Source organism: Portunus trituberculatus, chromosome 46, assembly GCF_017591435.1.
Source record: "Portunus trituberculatus isolate SZX2019 chromosome 46, ASM1759143v1, whole genome shotgun sequence".
Taxonomy (NCBI): Eukaryota; Metazoa; Arthropoda; class Malacostraca; order Decapoda; family Portunidae; genus Portunus; species Portunus trituberculatus.
The window spans coordinates 9,756,558-9,778,511 of NC_059300.1; the positions used below are offsets into that span (position 1 = coordinate 9,756,558).

At 40.1% G+C, this 21,954-nt stretch overlaps 1 protein-coding gene across 18 annotated transcripts in view; it reads right to left on the bottom strand.

The window, feature by feature from the left end:
- The window catches only part of LOC123519872 (potassium channel subfamily T member 2-like), a 624,454-nt gene that overhangs the window by 377,336 nt on the left and 225,164 nt on the right, over positions 1-21,954 (bottom strand). The window contains exon 1 of one of the 18 annotated variants that reach the window (XM_045281492.1): positions 12,273-12,988. The exons of the other annotated variants lie outside the window; for them this stretch is intronic. Within the exon in view, the coding sequence (XP_045137427.1) occupies positions 12,273-12,742 (470 nt within the window). The 5' untranslated portion in view covers positions 12,743-12,988. Of the gene's footprint in view, positions 1-12,272; positions 12,989-21,954 lie in introns of those variants that run through there. 18 annotated transcript variants of the gene reach the window in all.

Below are 21,954 nucleotides of genomic sequence, written 5' to 3' on the forward strand. Positions count from 1 at the left end.
CTTTCCAGTAAACCACTTAACTATACACTTAATCAAGCAAGCCAAACAGTTAGCTTGCCAGTCAGTCATACAAAGAGGATGTAAAGCTCTTAGGCAAACATTAAACCACTAGTCAATTAAGGCATGCAATCAGACAGACAGTCATCCACTCAAACTAAACGGGCACTCAGCCAAATAAAGAACATTCATTCGTCCACCACTGCATTTAGCTTTCCGTCTCTCTATAAATCAATAAATGTATTCATCTATCTATCTATTCATGTAACCTCTGCTCTCTATCTAACTTAACGACATCCAGACAGCTTTGCTATTTTACAGGGAGCGGTGTGTCATCACGCCTCTCCCTACAGCCTCATTCCACCACTGATTGGCTCCACATCACACACATATGTTTGCTCGATTACAGATTAATTCGCCTCCAATGAGCTTCATCAAACCATACACTCTCCTAGCCTCCCCCTCCACACATCCAGCCACTCAGCACCCCACCTAACCTTCACACACACACACACACACACACACACACACACACACACACACACACACACACACACACACACACACACACACACACGCCTCCGCCACGTTAACCCAGCCAATGTTTTGATGTCATGCCGTCCACACCTTTACATGAGCCACATAGCCATCCATTTTTATCTCCTCATTTAATTAATGTTCCCGGATCAAAACAGTCACTTGGCCCTTCAATTCCGATTCTTTTTAATTAACTTTTACCATTTCGTTTGGTCATGCTCTTTACTGGAAATATTTTTTTTCTCTCTCTCAGTCCAATTAATCATCCTTTTAAAACACGTACAAATACACCATGACAAACATCCATCCACGCAGACACGGACAAAGAAGGAAGAAGGGAGGAAGGGAGGGAGGAAGGGAAGGAGGGAAGAAGGAAAGAAGGAAGAATAGCGAAAAAATATGGAAAGAAGAAAATTCAGACGGAAGGAAGAAACTAATAAATAAAATAACAAATACATGAATAAACAAAAAACAAACAAACAAAGAAGAACCAGACAAACGAAACAAACGAAACAACAAAACGGAAAAAAAAAAAAAATCAAAAGAAAAAAAAGAGAAAGACGAGGAGAAATTGAAAACGAAAAAGAAGGAGAAGGAGAAGCGAGAGACGAACACTAGACCCTAAATGGCACTCTCACCCAAGCTCTCTCTCTCTCTCTCTCTCTCTCTCACTGTCAATTGAGCCTCAGAATAAGAAGCACGTTACCCTTTTTTCGAACTCCGAGCGTGAGTACAACGGAGGGGAGTAATGGAGAGCAAATTGGCTGTCACGGAAAGAAGAAAACCTGGGTAACATTGCAATTTAGACGCCGAATGAAGTCAATATGTGAAGGCTGAAAAGGTACATGGGAGTGAATGGCAATTGAAGGGGGTGGTGGTGGTGGTGGTGGTAGTAGTGGTAATAGTAGTAGTAGTAGTAGTAGTAGTAGCAGGAGGAGGAGATGTTTTTGCTGTTGTCGTTGTAATACTAGACGAGTAGAGAGAGAGAGAGAGAGAGAGAGAGAGAGAGAGAGAGAGAGAGAGAGAGAGAGAGAGAGAGAGAGAGAGAGAGAGAGAGAGAGAGAGAGAGAGAGAGAGAGAGAGAGCAGACAGCAGAGAGTTGTAGGGAAAGAGAAAATATTTTTGTGGGAGGAGATTGCTGTCACTTGCAAAGTAAGACAAACAGCACACGAAGGCCACTGATGACGCCGCAATATAGATTCCTCGGTCCTACAATGCTGTCCGTGTTTTACCACTCCTTTGATGCTGATGGAAACGTTTTTGGTGTGTATTTATGTGTGTCTTTCTTTGTTTTGTTATTGTAGTTCGACTTTTTTTTTTATTCTATAACTCTCTCTCTCTCTCTCTCTCTCTCTCTCTCTCTCTCTCTCTCTCTCTCTGTGTGTGTGTGTGTGTGTGTGTGTGTGTGTGTGTGTGTGTGTGTGTGTGTGTGTGTGTGTGTGTGTGTGTGCTAAATATATCTTTTCCACATCAATATTTTCCCTTTAAGCTTATTTTACTGTAGAGCATCGTTAAACGTGTCCCTGGTGCTCCTGTTTTCTTGACACGTCATTAGCACACGGGAGAGGTGATTGAATTTCCTAAAGAGGCGGAAAGAACGTCAGCTTGCACCATTTCCTTTACGTTACATGAGATCCGCGAGGGATTGCAGGTCTGACGACTAAATGAATGTTGTCACGATCAGGAAAGCTCAGGTGGTGTGGTGATGATAACACCTCTTGCTGAAATGTGTTGCTGTGCTGTTCCAAAGAGCAAAGTAAAAGTAAATATTGAATAAATCACCTGGTGTTTTAGCGTGTGTCTGAGTGCATTGCCTGAGTACGTGTTCTAGTGTGTCTGCCATTCATGCGTTGTTCTGCTGATGTATGTGCTGCTTTGAATCTTTCGCTCGTTTCTTTTCTTTTCTTCTCATCGAGAGAGACGCAGTTACGCAAACAAGAGTATCAGTTATATAATATCATTAGGTATTCACTCTTCCCTAATAAACATTGTATTATTTACTTTAATTTTGTCGCTACTAATACTTCTTCTACCACTACTAATACTCCTCCTCCTCCTCCTCCTCCTCCTCCTCCTCCTCCTCCTCCTCCTCCTCCTACTACTACTACTACTACTACTACTACTACTACTACTACTACTATCAATACCATCACTATTGTTACTTTTCTTGCTGCTGATAATAATACTAATGTGTCAGTACTTGCTGGTGGAATTGTTGCTACTACAAAACAGACTTGTAATATCTAATTATACAACTAAAGCAACGAAACACACACACACACACACACACACACACACACACACACACACACACACACACACACACACACACACACACACACACACACACACACACACACACACATACACTCAATATAAGGAAGAAAGTGAGTGTCCACTACTTTCATTATTTTTTCTCTCAAATATACAATAAAAAGTTACACAACAATTGTTATATGAGTTGGAAAAGTAGGAATAATAATAATTTATCTTTGCTGTTTGCGATTCGTTTACTGGAACTAATTGCGATCCATTCTTTGCCAGTTTTCGCCTCGCACAGAGAGAAGTTTTAGCGTTGTACTTTTATTAAAATGTAACATAGATATTTCTTTGTGTGGAAGCGAAAACGAATGGTATTTCCATGTCAGTCTTTTACATTAATGAAAACATTCATAGTGAAAACCTTGTGTTGCGTTCGCACATGTGTCCATCGTATACTGATAAAAGTATATGCATTTTTTTCATAAAGGAAAGGTAAAATCATTGCATTCCATTGAAGATTGAAAACGCACGTAAAGATTTTTCCTTTTGCAGCTACTCAATTTTGTTACTGAGTTAATATGAACAATGGTGTTTTTTGTAGTTTTACACACACACACACACACACACACACACACACACACACACACACACACACACACACACACACACACACACACACACACAATCGAATACAGTCAACATGTGGAAAAGATATAATTAAACAATATGCAAATAAGGTACACAACCAATGGCATTGCTGAAATGTATTACCGGACATGACATGGAGCTTAGAATTCCTTTTTGGCCTAATAATGTTGATAATGAAAATAATGATGATGATGATGATGATGATGATGATGATGATGATATTGATTAAAGTAACATTCATCATTCTCATTTAAACAAACTCAAAGAGCAATGCCTGTGGTCAAGAACTATCACGAACTCACTGACATACAAAGACAAAACACAAAACATATAATCACAACCCATTTTTGAGCTATTGCGTGTGTCACTGAGATGTGGAAACTGGCTACTAGTATGGCTAACACACACACACACACACACACACACACACACACACACACACACACACACACACACACACACACACACACACACACACACACACACACACACACACACACACACACACACACACACACACACTAACCGTGTCCTGACCTTCACACAATGGACTCGGTGATGTAGAAAAAAAAAAACAAGGAGCGTAACAGATTAACTCTTTATCCACAAAACAAAGCAAATACTAATAAAACCAAAACATAAAGCGTAATAATAGCACTGATTACAAGGCAACTCGACCAAAAATGACTTCTACATGACGTCTACTGTATATTCCTCCTGATACTGATGATAGCCAAGTTTCCAGGAACATCACCAAGGTAAGGAAGAGCTGACGTATATTAGCGTGACGTAAAGGCATCCCTGTCCTCTTAATTAGTTGGGCCAAACTTAGAAGAGAAACTTTCAGGAGACTCCTTCGCTTATCATTTTTCACGGCTGTGGTTCCTGCTCGGTTACGTGCAGGGAGGTGTGCACCCGTGACTTACTCAAATCGAGTCAGCGTTGCCAGTCAAGTCTTTGAAGCAGACAGTTATTAATAAAGATATAAAGCCACCAGCTGTTCCTTCACCCTCACTGTTCCTAACTCGTGTATATTTCATTAAGGTAGACATGCTATGATAACGCAACAGCAACATGCTAGGAACTCGAAAAATAAATAGTAGTATAAGGAAAACTAAGCGTAATTTCACATGAACAGCAATAATAATAACAACAATATGACTGAAATCGAAAACACATATCATCAGGATGCATTCAGGAAACAAAAAAAAGGAAGTTTCTGTAAATGATGACGTCAGCTATTTGAGAGAAGTTACACTCGAAACAAATGGCAAGTTGAGCCAAAGGAGGACAGGCGTCAAGATAACAGACAGCAAACATAAGGTAACAATAAAAATAACATAGTCAAAATGTGGCGTCACTTCTACTAAATAAAATAAAATTATAATAACTTCGCTAACTTTTCAGCAGACGGATGTTCTTAAGCTAGATATGACATGTGAAAAACTGGCCCTCTCATTATAGCATTGCCTTTTTTATTGTAGTGAATTTTCTTTAATATATATTTATCTCTTAATTACTTGGAATCTGCAATTAATTTGTATTCCAACTTAAAATGAATATCTTCTAGAAATACCAAGTTTTCTTACCTATACTTGTCATAAATGGACATCGATAAAAGAAAAAAAGAGAATAAAAAAAAACACGATGAACTGGATGACAAGAACAATAATGACACATCACAACGACTAAAGAATTCAGAACAAATGACAATCCGATAGAAGGAAGAGAGAAATGTATTGAATAACAATTGAACTACAAGACAAGGAACGAGAGTTATTGTCATATATATCGTTGAAGGAAGAGAGGAAGAGTTGTCAGTGACCGAAGCAGCATTCACGAGGAAACAAGAAATACAAGGAACTGACAACAAGAAAGCGGAAATCCATTAGTTGCAGAAGAGAAGAAACAACCTTAGCAAGAGAGAGAGAGAGAGAGAGAGAGAGAGAGAGAGAGAGAGAGAGAGAGAGAGAGAGAGAGAGAGAGAGAGAGAGAGAGAGAGAGAGAGAGAGAGAGAGAGAGAGAGAGAGAGAGAAAGAGAGAGAAGAAATGAACTAGGAGCATTGCAAGTGATAGCTTCCCAATAACACTCAACGCCTAAGAATGACAGCAAATTGGATAAGCAAATTTTTCTCCTGTCTCTTTCTCCCTCGTCCAAGTAATATATTTACGAACCAGACGGCGAGGAAATTTAATAACCTCTGTGTATGAAAGTAATTTTATGATATAGCTTTACTACACGAGGCAACGAGGCGTGACACAATCTGTCCAAGTCACACATATCACTGATTTAATGGTACAGGGAATGAAACTCTTGTATCGATGATTTGAAATAAAGTGTCGATGAGGAGTGTGATGGAGCAAAAGGATGTGTGAAATGAATAAAGGGGGAAAAGAATGGAAAGAGGTGCGTCTATGTACTGATGGAGGCGAAGGGTGAACTCATAAAATTGTGCGTTGGTAAAGAGTCTGATGGAACAAAGGGATGAATGAAGTGATAGGGAGGGAAAACAATGGAATGAAGGATTTGTATCTACTGATGAATGGCAATGGAGGTGAAGAAAAAGTGGAATGGATAAGAGCAGTGTTGTGAATGATGTTAGAGTAATGTAATGGAAGATTAGCGTAAAAAATTAAGATAATGGTGTAGTGGATTACAGTGAACTAGAGCACATTGGTGGTGTGACATATTATAAAAGGATAGAAGAGGAGTGATGAAGTATACGTAATAAAGAAAACAAGTAGAGCAGAGTGGAATGATGCAGGGAAGCCAGAGCAACACTGACGCTGCTGTGGGTGGGGATACGTAATGAAGAGTGAAAGACGGTGATATCTGACAATCTTGGAAGTGATAATGACCAGATGCTCCTCATGTAACACAGCAACACACTTTCCCTTTTCTTTCGGCTGACTCTGTTGATCTGCAAGGGGATTGGCAATTAAGTGGGCCTTCTTTTTTTATTTATTTTTTTGTTGCCCTTTGCCAGCTTCCCCTCTTACATAAGCACACACACACACACACACACACACACACACACACACACACACACACACACACACACACACACACACACACACACACACACATACACACACACACAACTGCTAATCCCTTGCTTCTTTCAGTCCTCATGCAACACAAGGAAAAACTGAACCAAATAAGGTGCATAAAAAATAAATGAATTGCAGGTAACACACTTCTGCAAACATTTCCCTGCTCTCACGTGTGTCGTTAATGTTGCGTGTCTGGTTGCTGCTCTCCCTTGACTTCCCTTTACGGTGCCTCTGCTGCCGAAAAAAGTGACAAGAGACCGAGAATGTTGCAGGTCATAAGTATACCGTGATACCATCTGGCAAAACAACCCTAGAGCATAGTACGGTGAATAGGCGGAAGTTTGACATTATACAAGGTTAATAAGTATCTTTTTAAACAAATTTTTTTATGTAACTGCCAAGGGCAAAAAAAAAAAAAAAAAACTGAAATTGCAGTCTCCAAAAAAGATACGAAAGAATCAGTCAAAAGCTTGGAACAAATGTCTTGACACCTCTCTCTTAAATTGCTTGTTTTCGTTTTAACATTATGAGGATCGAGGAAGAAGAGTTTGTAAAGATATGTTCATAATATACTCGTCATTTCTGGAACAGAGTACGAGTGGATGGAAGTTAATGGTATGAGGTCAATAACTTTTCGCGTATGTAATATTCTTCTCTTCGTTTTTAGGCTATCATAGTAATTGTGATAATATGCGAGAATCGAAGACGAGGAGTTGATAAAAGATACTGATAAGACACCCGGTCAATAACTCAATGATGCGTGCACTTCTGTTTCCTTTCGCCTTTATATTATTAGAAGAATGATGTTTGCGTTGCCGGTGATGTTTTCTTCCGTGTTTTATGCATGAGAGACACTCCGAGACACGCCTTTGTCTGTATGCCATCCCTTTATAACTTTACAATTAGGTTATCTCCTCCTAAGAACTCTTTAACCCCTTCAGTACCAAGATTAGAATAGTGAACACTATGGCCATTAATCTTCTGACCTTCATAGACCCTTCCTGATGTCAATAAAATGGTCCAATAGTACACAAATCTCAAGGTAAAAATGTCTTGCTATTGAAGGGGGTGAGAATTGGAAAGTCAACAATCGTGAGGCAGCATATGGCGTTCATCTATTTACAAAAGGGAAGTAAAGAAAGGTTTATCTTATCGTTTAATATAATCCTTCATATCAATACCCTGATTCCTTCTTCCAGACTTTATGTAAACGCAAAAGAATGTTTACGGTTTTCATATAAATAACAGGCAAACACAAAAGGCAGTGCTCATTTCGTGGAGTAATCGTTTTCCTTTTGATGTCAATAATCCACTTCTTACTCCCAATACTAAGAACAAACTCCAATCTCCTCGCAATCAGAGAAGAAGGTTTATTGCGTTCCTCTAACAAGTACCTACACACGGAAAGGAAAGGAAAGGAGAGGAAAGGAAAGAAGTATATATTTCATTGATTAACCTTCTCCCTTTTGATGCTCATACTTCTTTTTCTATTCCAACTGCTCTTCTTTCTTCACTTTCTTTTACTACAGCTACTTCGAGAGATTAATTGCCAGAAACCCGATACCCCATCCTGACGCGTTCCACTCGATAAATTTTCGCTCGACTCTCGCCCTTCTTCACAATATTCTTCACTGTTTTAGCCACACACACCTACGTACCCATCCACCAACACATCCAGCCATACATACACACACACATTTTAGCCACACACATCTGCCCACCCATCCACCAACACACCCAGCCATCCACACACACACACACACACACACACACACACACACACACACACACACACACACACACACACACACACACACACAAACACACACACAAAAGGGACCCTCGGCCACTCGGCTATTTTTATTCTAAACTCGTGGCACTCCTTCTTTCACCTCCAACGTTCTTCCTCTTTCAAGAAAATCTTCCTTTTACTCCTACGCACGGTTGATGTCACTTTTATCCCTTGTTCTCTTCCTTCTTCCCTGCTGCGATTCCTTCTGGTCGTTCTAGCGCACAACTCAAGGCACGTAAAAGGAACTAAATGGCCACCAGGATCTTCAAGGTGGGGAGTGCTGATCGCGCCTCAAAGTTTACAATCACGATGACACGTACAGAAAGCTAACCTATCTCTTCGTTTTGAGAGGAGGAGGAGGAGGAGGAGGAGGAGGAGGAGGAGGAGGAGGAGGAAGATGAGGAGGAGGAAGATGATGATGATGATGATGATGATGATGATGATGATGATGATGAGGAGGAGGAGGAGGAGGAGGATGCAACACACACTCCAGAAGTGTTATTATCTAGTAAAACTTGTTTTTACAATCCCAAAACTTTTTTTCCTATATCCTTCCCTTCTTCCCTGTCTGTCTGTCTGTCTGTCTCTGTCTGCCTGCCTCTTTGTCTGTGTTTGTCTGTCTCTCTCTCTCTCTCTCTCTCTCTCTCTCTCTCTCTCTCTCTCTCTCTCTCTCTCTCTCTCTCTCTCTCTCTCTCTAAATTCATAAGTTCATAACTGAGAGACATAGAATAGATCAATAAAACCCGAAAAATTACATAAATAAAGGAAAATTCAAGCACAAACCACAATCATCCTTTGACGAAAATATCAAACTCTAGTCTCACTAAAAACAAACACACATTCATCAAACAAACACGAGAGTAAAAAAACCCCAAAACAACAATAAAACACAAGAACAAAGCAGGTTAACATTAAACACAAACACATCAGAAAATTAGCTTCGCTTTTCATGATAACTCTAAATTAAATGTTTCCAAAGGCGGAAATGCGAAAGGTCCCACACCAAGCATCGCCCTTAGCAGATGATAATCACTGAAAGAATAATTAATGCATACAGTTAATTGGTTAGATGGCTGGCTGGTTAGATCGATAGATAGATAGATAGATAGATAGATAGATAGATAGAAAGATAAACAAATAAATAAATAAATAAATAAATAGATAAATGGGTAGATAGATACACAGATACATAGATAGATAGATAGATAGCAGATAGTTAAACAAATACATAGAGATATATGGATAGATAAATGAATAATAAACAGCTAAATAGATAGATAAATAGGAAAACTGATGAATGAATGAATGGATGAATAGACAGATAAAAAAGATATATTAAGATAAATAAACATGTGGATAGATAGATATACACAAATACAAACGAACATACATACATACATACATACATACATGGACACATAAAGACTTAGATAATAGATGCTCTAGTTAGCGACTCAACCTAGAGAGGGGAGGAACATCTCAGGTGAGTCTCAGGCAGGTAAGGGTAACTGCATTAATTAGGTGTTGATTAAAGAGACCTTCACTCGGCACAGACGGAAGCAGCATTACCTGAAGGAGGAGAGGAGTGCGATACTGACGCCACCTGGAGAGAAGGAAACATATCTAACTTGGCCTGAAGATCTGACGTTGCCACGCGTGCAGGAAATGTTTACCCACGTGTGGAAGAATTTTTTTTTTTTTCGTCCGTGGCGTGAGAGAATAATAACATGATAAGGAAGGAAACATGACCAAGCGTTTCTTTGATGAGAGAGAGAGAGAGAGAGAGAGAGAGAGAGAGAGAGAGAGAGAGAGAGAGAGAGAGAGAGAGAGAGAGAGAGAGAGAGAGAGAGAGAGAGAGAGAGAGAGAGAGTGTGAGTGTGTGTGTGTGTGTGTGTGTGTGTGTGTGTGTGTGTGTGTGTGTGTGTGTGTGTGTGTGTGTGTGTGTGTGTGTGTGTGTGTGTGTTTCCGGCCACGTAAGTTTCAGTGAGTGACATTTCAGGCAAGATTTAAGGCGCACGGTTTTGCTACCATCTCAATAAAACATTAGTATTGATAGACAGCGCAAGAGTCACATAACGTTTCACCCGCAGTAAGAGCAGCTGTTACCACTGCAATGATAGTTCATTGCAAGTACCTAATTACTTCGCAAATGTATAATTTCCTGTAGTGACAATCATAATTTCATTCCAGGATAACTTTCCCATTCAGTAATCAGTCTCGTCGCAACGAATGTGTTAACTGTCAAATAAATAACGAAAAAATATTTATATCAAACGAGTCATAATTAGAGTAGTGTCCACAGTAAAAGTTATAACGGTAATCCTATATAAACTTTATTCCCAGCTGGAGCACTGCATCCCTCCCAACTCCACCTTGGCTCAGGATCCTTAATGAAGCTCGGTCTCAGTCTTGCCTCGAGCATACATTAGCATCCTCTCACGCAGCCCACACCTGCGTCAGCCATTACGGCAACCCACCGCCACGCCACATCCCTGCATGAGTCCCGCTGCAGCATTTACGTATCACATGCTTTAAACAACTCGAAAAAAAATAAACAGGTAAAGACGTAAAATGTGTCGGGAAAAAGAAAAATTAATTTGCTTAATATCTTATTCTTATCAGCAGAATAAAATGGTGGAATTAAATAATTAGTTTAAGCGCCAAATGTATTTCCAGAATTATCATAAAAGCGTGTGGATATATTTCTCAATTTTATGCTCTGTTCTGTCTCAGGAAGATCCACCTGCGAGTCTGCAAACATAAATAACTTACCTCTGAAAAGACCTACCTAGGCGCAGTCCCCACCAAACCAAGCAAGTGTGTTCATGAGCACGAGTGAGAGGCAGGTATGTCTGTCCATGAAGGCGGTGTGTGTGTGGGGGAAGGGGTGAAGCTTATGCGGGTATCTGCCTGTCTGTCTGCCTGTCACTGCATGAATGAATAAGCAATACTAAGCATCTACGTACATTAAATACAACACACATGCAACATTCAGCTAGATTTACAAAGACACACGTACATAACACACTGAAGTAATCTCGTATAACTAACAAACCTCCACGCGACGCCATCTAGCAAAGAGAAACACAATTACCACCAGTCACCCACAGCAGCCCCCGCCGCTCACATGTCAGGGTGGGGGCGGGGTAAAGCCGGAACACTTAGCCTTAGAGTGGCGTAACAAATAGAGTGTCTGGGAAAGGAAGGTGGGGGAAAAAACAGCTGGGGGAGAAAAGATCAAGAGACAAACATGAGGGAATACGAAAGCAGGAAAGGAGATGAGAGAGAGAGAGAGAGAGAGAGAGAGAGAGAGAGAGAGAGAGAGAGAGAGAGAGAGAGAGAGAGAGAGAGAGAGAGAGAGAGAGAGAGAGAGATGGAAGAGAGAAAGCAAAGGAAAGTATAGAAAGAAGGAAGGAAAAGGAAGAAGTAAAAAGAAAACGAAGTGAAAGAAAAGAAAGAAAGAGCATGAAAAGGTCCGTGAGAGAGAGAGAGAGAGAGAGAGAGAGAGAGAGAGAGAGAGAGAGAGAGAGAGAGAGAGAGAGAGAGAGTGTGTGTGTGTGTGTATATGTGTTAACGCTCTCACATTCCTATAGCAACCTTTCTGAAACCAGAGCAGAGAAATTAAGTGAAAGCCACGTATGAAACTCACTGAGGAATGGCTGAATCCCCGGAGCTGCATCGAATATACATGACCTAAACATAATTAATTACTCCAGGATATTGTGTGGTTCCGAGCAGGTGGCGTTTAGGGAGGGATTGGAGGGTTGGTGGCAGGTGGGCGTGATAAAGAGAGTTAAAGGGAGGGAGGAAGGAAGGTGTGGCAGGAAAGAAGTTACAGAGCAGTTGGAATGCAAAGTGAAGGAGCGAGGGGACTGAGGGGAAAAGTGTGCTGCTGCTGTTGCGTGTGTGTGTGTGTGTGTGTGTGTGTGTGTGTGTGTGTGTGTGTGTGTGTGTGTGTGTGTGTGTGTGTGTGGCGCCTCACCTGTATGGCTCCTTGGTCGGCATCAACACCCTGGCTGAGTCGTCTTCTGAGTCAGACAGGGGAGGGACACCAGAGCCCTTTGCCTTGTCTGCCGCCGCTGGCCCGCTGTCCACACTGTTTCCGGGCGTCTCCTCAGTGTCTGCCTCTCCGCCATCCTCCACTGTGTTCTGCCGGGACTCCTGCGGTGACGATGCCTCCTCCAGCTCCTCCATGCACTTCTCCATATCGTCCGAGGCAATTCTTTTCCATCTCGTGAGTCTCCGTGCGGCAAGCGAGGGGCTGGCGATCTGGGTAGGGCGCGCCAAGGCTTCCAGGATCGGGGTAGTCCTCCAGGTAGAGCCCTCGTTGCCCTTGCCCGACGCCTGCCTGCTCGGATCGGTGAGGAGCGTGGTGGAGGAGGTATGGGAGGAGCGTTCGGTAGAGGAGGAGTCGCCACCCCCCATTCCCCCACCGCAGCCATGGTCACTCATGGTCGCCTGGCCATGCCCTGTGTTAGTCCCTATCCTGTGTTGTCACGCCCACACTGCCGCAGACACTGCCCGCCAGGGACCCACACGTTACATTCACTCGACACACGCTGTTCTGCCTTGTTCTGACAGGTAACACTAATAAATGAGCGCAGACCCCCGACACAAAGCACTTCCACTCCACATGAGACTTCTTTTTTCTTCACTCTGTCTCACATTCCAGTGTGTCACTCTCTGTCACACCTGTGAATAAACGACGAAACTGTGACCTAAAAAAAAAAAAAAAGAAAAAAGCTCCGATTTATTGATCTTCCTAAAATACTCGCTTCCTCCACTCTACTCTGGCTCCTGCATCAACAATGCGTGACATGAATTTTTCAGCAGGCTGGCCACTGGTGGTTGGTGAGGTGGCAGTCTTAGTGACCCACCCGTGCTTCCGCTTCTCCCTCGCCGCCTGACCCTAACCCACACCCGCAACACTCCACTTTTACTTAAAAATGTGTGTGTGTGTGTGTGTGTGTGTGTGTGTGTGTGTGTGTGTGTGTGTGTGTGTGTGTGTGTGTGAATCCTTGCCTGTTACTCGTACACATGTCCTACAATACAGACAAATTGAAAAAAAAAAAAATAGCAATCATTGTTCAAATTCCATAAAACTCGGGCACAGAGCCAATTATACTTGTAACATGTAGGCGCGCGCACGTAGGCAAGCACATGCACACACGTAAAGTTGATGAAATTTCACGTTCGTAAACTACGTACACACACACACACACACACACACACACACACACACACACACACACACACACACACACACACACATATATAAACATTGCCGTACATGTTCAGTTTACAAACACGTATCTAAAAACCCAAACAAACACAGGAAAAATAGGGATAGAAAAAGATCCAGTCCATAAAACCCCTATATAATACAGTCTTTTTCAAATAAACACTTTAATCTCTTGCTACAGTGGAGCGTGAGAGCAATTTATTCCTTTATCATCACTCCCTTTCCCTCTATCCCTTTCATCCCTTCCATTTCACTCAAAGCCGTTATCGTGCTCGCATCCTTTCGTCTCTCCCATACGTTCGTCTCCCTTGCATTCATTTTACATTACAAGCGATTTCCATTTCCAATATTACATCACATTTATTCTGTTCTCTTTTTTATCACACTTCGATCCTTCCATCTACTTACACGTTCTGATATCGACTCTGCCCTCTCAGTCCCTTATCCCAGTCCTTCAGTCTCCTCTACATAAGCAGATATCGTGTGCCCGGCCACCGATCCGGTACATAGGGCTGAAAACAGACTGGGCTAATCACACAAGGCCAAAACAGAAATCCAATACGAGACTTCAATACTATTCTCTCTCTCTCTCTCTCTCTCTCTCTCTCTCTCTCTCTCTCTCTCTCTCTCTCTCTCTGTGTGTGTGTGTGTGTGTGTGTGTGTGTGTGTGTGTGTGTGTGTGTGCGCGCGCATGGCCATACGCTCGCGTGCCTGTGCGTGTTTGTTCTCGTGTACAATAATAATCCATTCCGAGTTCAATACATGTTATGTTTTGTCGAAGTCACGAAACTGGCGGACATTTACTTGGTTCACCACAACAAAGCCAGACAGTCAGTTACCAATTCAATCTATAAGCCATTCAACCAGTTAGTCTGTCAGCCGGTGACTCAAGTTATTAGTCACTCAGCCAGCAAGCTGCATAGCCAGCCAACCAGCCAGCCAGATAGTCAGCCAGTGAGCCAGACAGACAGCAAACCAACTAAGCAACCAACCAGTCAGCCACCCAGCCACCCAACCAGCCAACCAGCCAGCCAGCCAGCCAGCCAACCAGGCATGCAGCCAGACAGGAAGCAAGCAAGCATGGACGTACGCACGAAACACGATATCGAAAACGGAGGAGAGTGAAAGGTAGAAAGGGCAAAAAAATAAAGAAAGAAATCCATTAATCCAATACAGGATCCAACAGCAATGAATATGAAAGTCCCTTAAAAACCAAAACTTCAAAAACAAAACTTCAAATGTCTTTTCTTCTTTTCTTTCACCACTGACCGGGAACCGAACCCACACGCAGCAAGAAGCACTTTGGAATCGAAACGAGGCAGAGACGAGGTAATAAGTCAGACGAATGCTATCCCACGAAGTTTTCCTGGTGACGTGAAATGATGCAAGGGAAATTAACAAATATACATAGGAAGAAAGAAAGATAGATAAACAGATAGACAGATACCTAGAGAGAGAGAGAGAGAGAGAGAGAGAGAGAGAGAGAGAGAGAGAGAGAGAGAGAGAGAGAGAGAGAGAGAGAGAGAGAGAGAGAGAGAGAGAGAATAATAATAATAATAATAATAATAATAATAATAATAATAATAATAATAATAATAATAATAATAATAATAATAATAATAATAATAATAATAATAATAATAATAATAATAACAACAATAACAATAACAATAAAAAACAATAACACCAATAAGAATACTAACAAGTTCAACAATAACAATACAAAGAAAACGAACATAAAACGATGAAAAAAACAAAAAAAACAAGGACCAATATCAACAAAACAGCAACGCATGGACACACGAAGCCGATACTAACACAAGCACACACACAAAAAAAAAAAAAAAAAACATAAATAAATAAGACAAATAATTAAATAAGAAAGAGTAGGGAAGTAAGCATGGCGAGAGGGAGGAGGTGTAGTGAGGGAGGAGGTGTAGTGTTGCGTGACTTCCCTAGGGATGCGCCGAACACGGTACACAGAAACACAAGAGGCATTAGGCAGGTGGGAGCAGGAGAGGGACCATTAAAGTGTCAAGCCGGGATAGATAGAGGGGGATGTTGCTGGCAGAGAGAGAGAGAGAGAGAGAGAGAGAGAGAGAGAGAGAGATTTAGTCTGGAGGAAATATGAATAAATACTATGTAAAGGAAATAAAAGATAATAGTCTGTTAAAAAAAAAAAATAAATCATGTAAACAGAGAAAGTGAATAAATATATCAGACAAACAAAAAACAAAATAAAGGAAAGAGAAAACGGGAAGAAGAGATAACACAGGGATTAAAGAAACTGGACAAAAGAAAAAAGAATAGCGGAGAAAAGTAAGAGAAAATAAGGGAAAGAAAAGTTACAGCCAATTTCTTCTAATTTTCCCAACCAATCCTCTTATCCTCTTCCTGGTCCTCTCAGCTGATCCCTTTCACTCTCCCTCGTTATTCCATCGTTCTGTTTGACTTTTTTAACTCTTTGAAAATTTCTCTAGTTATTTTTCATGATCCTGTCAAGCACTTTAAATATCACCGCTCCATTGAGCATAAAACTTCATTAAAAATTTTTCTTTTCATTAATAAACCTCGAAGCATCATCATTTGGGAACAATTACTCAATATGCCAAACCTTTCGCTGGTAGTGACACTGATTTACTGAATACTTCAATTGGCGAACTTGGATAATTGCAATGAGTTAAAAATCAGAAGCTTACACTATTTCATGCCCTTCTCTGGTAAACTCTGCTATTCCCTTTCTTCTTTTATATGTTCCATGACATGATCGACTAAAAAAGAAAACCTCAAATCCCAAACTGGCCACTTCTCTTCTGGCTCTTCTCTTTTTCTCTTTGGATTTTGCTCTATAAGAATAAAAAAAAATACAACTACAATAATTAATACACTCAGTAGTCATAAAATCACCCAAAATCTAGTCAAAATAGAGAAAACAGATATGATTGTGCTAAAGGACTACATAATTCACTTCATAACCTCGGATGATTTGACTGAAAGCTCACATGACACCTCGAATACATAATGATCAATGCCATGTTACTAACTAACGCCCGTATTCAGAAACGCCTTGTTTTCTCACCATGACAGTTTTTCAAGGCCACAGAGCCGACTAGCCGAGTTTTCAAGATAATTTCTCATTATAATAATCTAAAAAGTTTGCTTGTCCATCAGCAGAACCATAAAAACACCCTTAACCCCATTCGGTACTGGAACGCATTTTTACCTCGAGACTTGGGTACGATAAGAACATTTTATTAACATTAGGAAGGATCTATGAAGGTCAGAAGATTAATAGCCACAGTCTTCACTACTTTCATACCCCACATGAGTTAGTGAAGCTGTACAAAATCACGAAATACTAAGCAGATTGAATATGGAAACACATTATGGTACTGAAGGGGTTTATAATATGAACAACTTCAACTAAAGCCTTTGGAAAGCAGTGATGGTGAGAGAACTAAGCGATTTATAATACTGGCGTAAAAGGGTTTAATTCTTCCAGCTTCTCCATTATCCCTTACCCTTTGCTAGTTTACTCTCCTAAAAATCTGCACTCTTACACTGACATATTTATTTCAGGTAGTTTTCTTCATTTTTTTTTTTTTTTATCATGAGAAGCGATGGCAGTGGAAGAGTTGAAGTGGTGTACATTTAATATTTAAGCATTCAAAATATGAATGTGTGGAAAGCAAAATAACTTGTATAAATTTAGTTCTTTCTTTTTTTACATTTTTTTTCTTTTCTAAATGAGCAGGTTTCCCTTCATATATTTCGTATTATTTTTTTTTCTACTTTAATGCATATTATATCTTCCTAATTAACTACGAGCTAGTCTTGATAACCTCATAAATCTCTCTCTCTCTCTCTCTCTCTCTCTCTCTCTCTCTCTCTCTCTCTCTCTCTCTCTTTCATCCAACTTTTACGTTCGAAAAAGCAAAAAAAAAAAGAAAAAATTACCCGAAACACCATTTTCTCATTTAGTTTCACAATTAATTAAGACCAGCCCATGTTTCACCGGTTCACTGCTCTCTCTCTCTCTCTCTCTCTCTCTCTCTCTCTCTCTCTCTCTCTCTCTCTCTCTCTCTCTCTCTCTCTCTCTCTCTCTCTTTCTTCTTCCTCCTCCTCCTCCTCCTTCTCATCCCCAGCTAAGCCAATGATGCGATGAATTACTGACGTCATCACCTTGTCTCAGAAAATTAGTTGGTTTAAAATATTGATATGATGATGATGATGATGATGATGATGATGATGATGATGATGATGATGATGATGATGATGATGATGAGGGTAATAATAATAGTAATGATGATGATACTACTACTACTACTACTACTACTACTACTAATAATAATAATAATAATAATAATAATAATAACAATAATAATAATAATAACAATAAAACAATAATAATAATAATAATAATAATAATAATAATAATAATAATAATAATAATAATAATAATAATAATAATAATAATAATAATAATAATAATAATAATAATAATAATAATAATAATAATAATAATAATAATAATAATAATAATAATAATAATAATAATAATAATAATAATAATAATAATAATAATAATAATAATAATAATAATAATAATAATAATAATAATAATAATAATAATAATAATAATAATAATAATAATGATAATAATAATAATAATAATAATAATAATAATAATAATAATAATAATAATAATAATAATAATAATAATAATAATAATAATAATGATAATAATAAAATGTAATAAAATAATAACGATAATAATAATAATAATAATAATAATAATAATAATAATAACAATAGTAGTAGTAGTAGTAGTAGTAGTAGTAGTATTATTATTATTATTATTATTATTATTATTATTATTATTATTATTATTATTATTATCATTATTATTATCATTATTATTATTATTATTATTATTATTATTATTATTATTATTGTTAACAGTATTAGCAGTAGCAGTAGCAGTAGCAGTAGTAGTATTAAGAGGTAGTAACAACAGTAATACCACTTTCTAGATCACAATACAAAACCACAACATAAAAGCTAAAGATGCACAGAAGAGATGCACACAATCCAGACACATCCCGTCTGTCTCCTCTTCAGTCGCTCCCTCAACTCAGTGAATCATCTCGTTACATGACACGAGAGCAAGACCATCACTTTTCCCTTCACCTGCCGACATCCCACACTCCGAAGAGCTCATAAGTTAAGCAGCGAGAGAGAGAGAGAGAGAGAGAGAGAGAGAGAGAGAGAGAGAGAGAGAGAGAGAGAGAGAGAGAGAGAGAGAGAGAGAGTAAATAGGATTCCCACGAGGCCAAAATCAAAGAGCCAAGGGGGGCTTTACTTCATTACCGCTACATCAACCTTAGCTCACATGAAGTTACAGAGGTTCCACTCTCTCTCTCTCTCTCTCTCTCTCTCTCTCTCTCTCTCTCTCTCTCTTTTGTTTTGTTTTTCTTTTGTTAATCTCACCTTAGTTTCATTTTAACCACCATCTCTCTCTCTCTCTCTCTCTCTCTCTCTCTCTCTCTCTCTCTCTCTCTCTCTCTCTCTCTCTCTCTCTCTCTCTCTCTCTCTCTCTCTCTCTCTCTCTCTCTCTCTCTCTCTCTCCTATTCTTCCGTTTTGTTTTGTTTTTTCTTTTTGTTAATCTCACCTTAGTTTCATTTTAACCACCATCTCTCTCTCTCTCTCTCTCTCTCTCTCTCTCTCTCTCTCTCTCTCTCTCTCTCTCTCTCTCTCTCTCTCTCTCTCTCTCTCAAGATATGCACTATACATACTATACAATACCATATACTCTGCTATACTATATAACATCCCTAAAGGCAGAGAACAAAACCTTTACTAAACAATGAAAAATAAAATATAAAACACACACACACACACACACACACACACACACACACACACACACACACACACACACACACACACACACACACACACAGTAAACCTTAACCGCCAAAAAAAAATAATAATAAATAAATAACAATCCAGAAATGAAACCAATCCTTTATAAACGCCATTACCTCATCACACCATCATTTTCATCTACATAAGTACTCCACGCGTGATATTCATCCTACACGTATAAGGAAGCCTATTCAAACCGACCTCACATATTCATATCAAAAAGGAAACCATAGCAATACGTTTTCTTCTCCACGTCTTCATCATCAAAATGAAGCTCGGGTACGCACATATGCCTGCTCAGCTGATTAGTGGCGCGGACAGGTGCTCGGATTAGATGGGATGCTGAGGAGGACAGGGAATAAAAGTAGATGAAGCGGATAGGAAGCTTTGGGGGAGGCAGGCAAGCGAGGGGAAGAGACGAGGCAGGTGAGAGGAAAGGAGGACACTATCATAGAAGATCACTAGGGGAAGGGGAAGACAAAATGAAGACAGACAGACTGAGAATGATGGATGGAATGGCTTGAGAAGATAAGAGAATGAATGACAGATGAAAAGAGGGATAAAAAATGAATGTGTAAAGAGAGATAAGGTTTTATTAAGGCTTTGCTCATGGAATCCAGGTAAAGAAGACAGCCATGTTCCAATGTGTTAAGTAAGGTGAAAGCGTGGCGTGACGGGTAGCCCACAGTGACACACCTGAATATGTGGATGCTGAGGTAATGAAATGTGTCGCGCAGGTAAGTGACAAATTACGGATGATCGACGTGATGGGATTGGAGAACATTAAATCCTGTGATCCATTAAAGTGAGGAGAGAGAGAGAGAGAGAGAGAGAGAGAGAGAGAGAGAGAGAGAGAGAGAGAGAGAGAGAGAGAGAGAGAGAGAGAGAGAGAGAGAGAGAGAGAGAGAGAGAGAGAGAGAGAGAGAGAGAGAGAGAGAGAGAGAGAGAGAGAGAGAGAGAGAGAGAGAGAGAGAGAGAGAGAGAGAGAGAGAGAGAGAGAGAGAGAGAGAGAGAGAGAGAGAGAGAGAGAGAGAGAGAGAGAGAGAGAGAGAGAGAGAGAGAGAGAGAGAGAGAATTGCAGAAAGACGAACAAACAAAGATATGGACATGAAATAAGAAAATAAAAAAAGACAAATTATGCAAATTAAAACTCATTCACTACAATACCCCTCAAAATCACACACACACACACACACACACACACACACACACACACACACACACACACACACACACACACACACACACACACACACACACACATTCTTTTACTTGAAGATATATTCCTGTCATCTATCATTCTTTGGCTGAGGAACGCTCCCCCAGGACCTAACCTAACCTAACCTAACAAGAAAAATTGACGCCACTTGTCACTCTAAAAGTAACCACTCACCTACCACCCACCAACATCCACCCACATCCATATCCACACACTCACACACACATAAGGGGGAAAAAAACATACTAGTAACATATAAACGAGAAAATGTCATATTGTCTTACATATGTGTCTAATCTGATTCGTAGTTAGGAGAGATTTTTTTTTTTTACGTAGGGAAGAGGGCCAACCAATGGCAAAAAAAAAGAAAGTTAGAAAAAGGCCCACTTGAGCGCTGGCTCTCCAAAGAGTTCAAAAAGTGCCAAAACCGTCAGCCAGAATTAGGGGAGCAAATGCCTCGATACCTCCCTCTTAAAAGAAGACAAGTTGTAGGAATTCGGAAATACAGATGCAGGGAGGGAGTTCCAGAGTTTACCAGTGAAAGGGATGAATGATTGAGCGTACTGGTTAACTCTTGCATTAGAGAGTTGGACAGAATAGGGATGAGAGGAAGAAGAAAGCCTTGTGCAGCGTGGCCGCAGGAGGAGGGAGGCATGCAGTTAGCAAGATCAGTAGAACAGTTACCATGAAAATAGCGATAAAATATAGAAAGGGATGCAACATTTCGGCGGTGAGAAAGAGACTGAAGACAGTTAGTCAGAGGAGGGAGTTGATGAGACGAAGAGCTTTCGATTCCACCCTATCAAGCAAAGCTGTGTGACTGGAACCCCCAAACATGCGAAGAGTACTCCATACAGAGTAAGCAGTTGGAGGGCGAGAAAACTGTCGGAGACGCCTCAGAACACCTAATTTCATAGAAGCTGTTTTAGCAAGAGATGAGATGTGAAGTTTCCAGTTAAGATTATGAGCAAAGGACAGACCGAGGATATTCATTGTGGAAGAGGAGACAGTTGAGTGTCATTGAAGAAGAGGGATAGTTGTCTGGAAGGTTGTGTCGAGTTGATAGATGGAGGAATTGAGTTTTGAGGCATTGAAAACTACTAGATTTTCTCTGCCCCAATCGGAAATCTTAGAAAGATCGGAAGTCAGGCGTTCCGTGGCGTCCCGCGTGATCTGTTGATTTCCTGAAGGGTTGGACGTCTCTGAAAGAACGTGGAAAGATGTAGGGTGGTATCATCAGCGTAGGAGTGGATAGGGCAAGAAGTTTGGTTAAG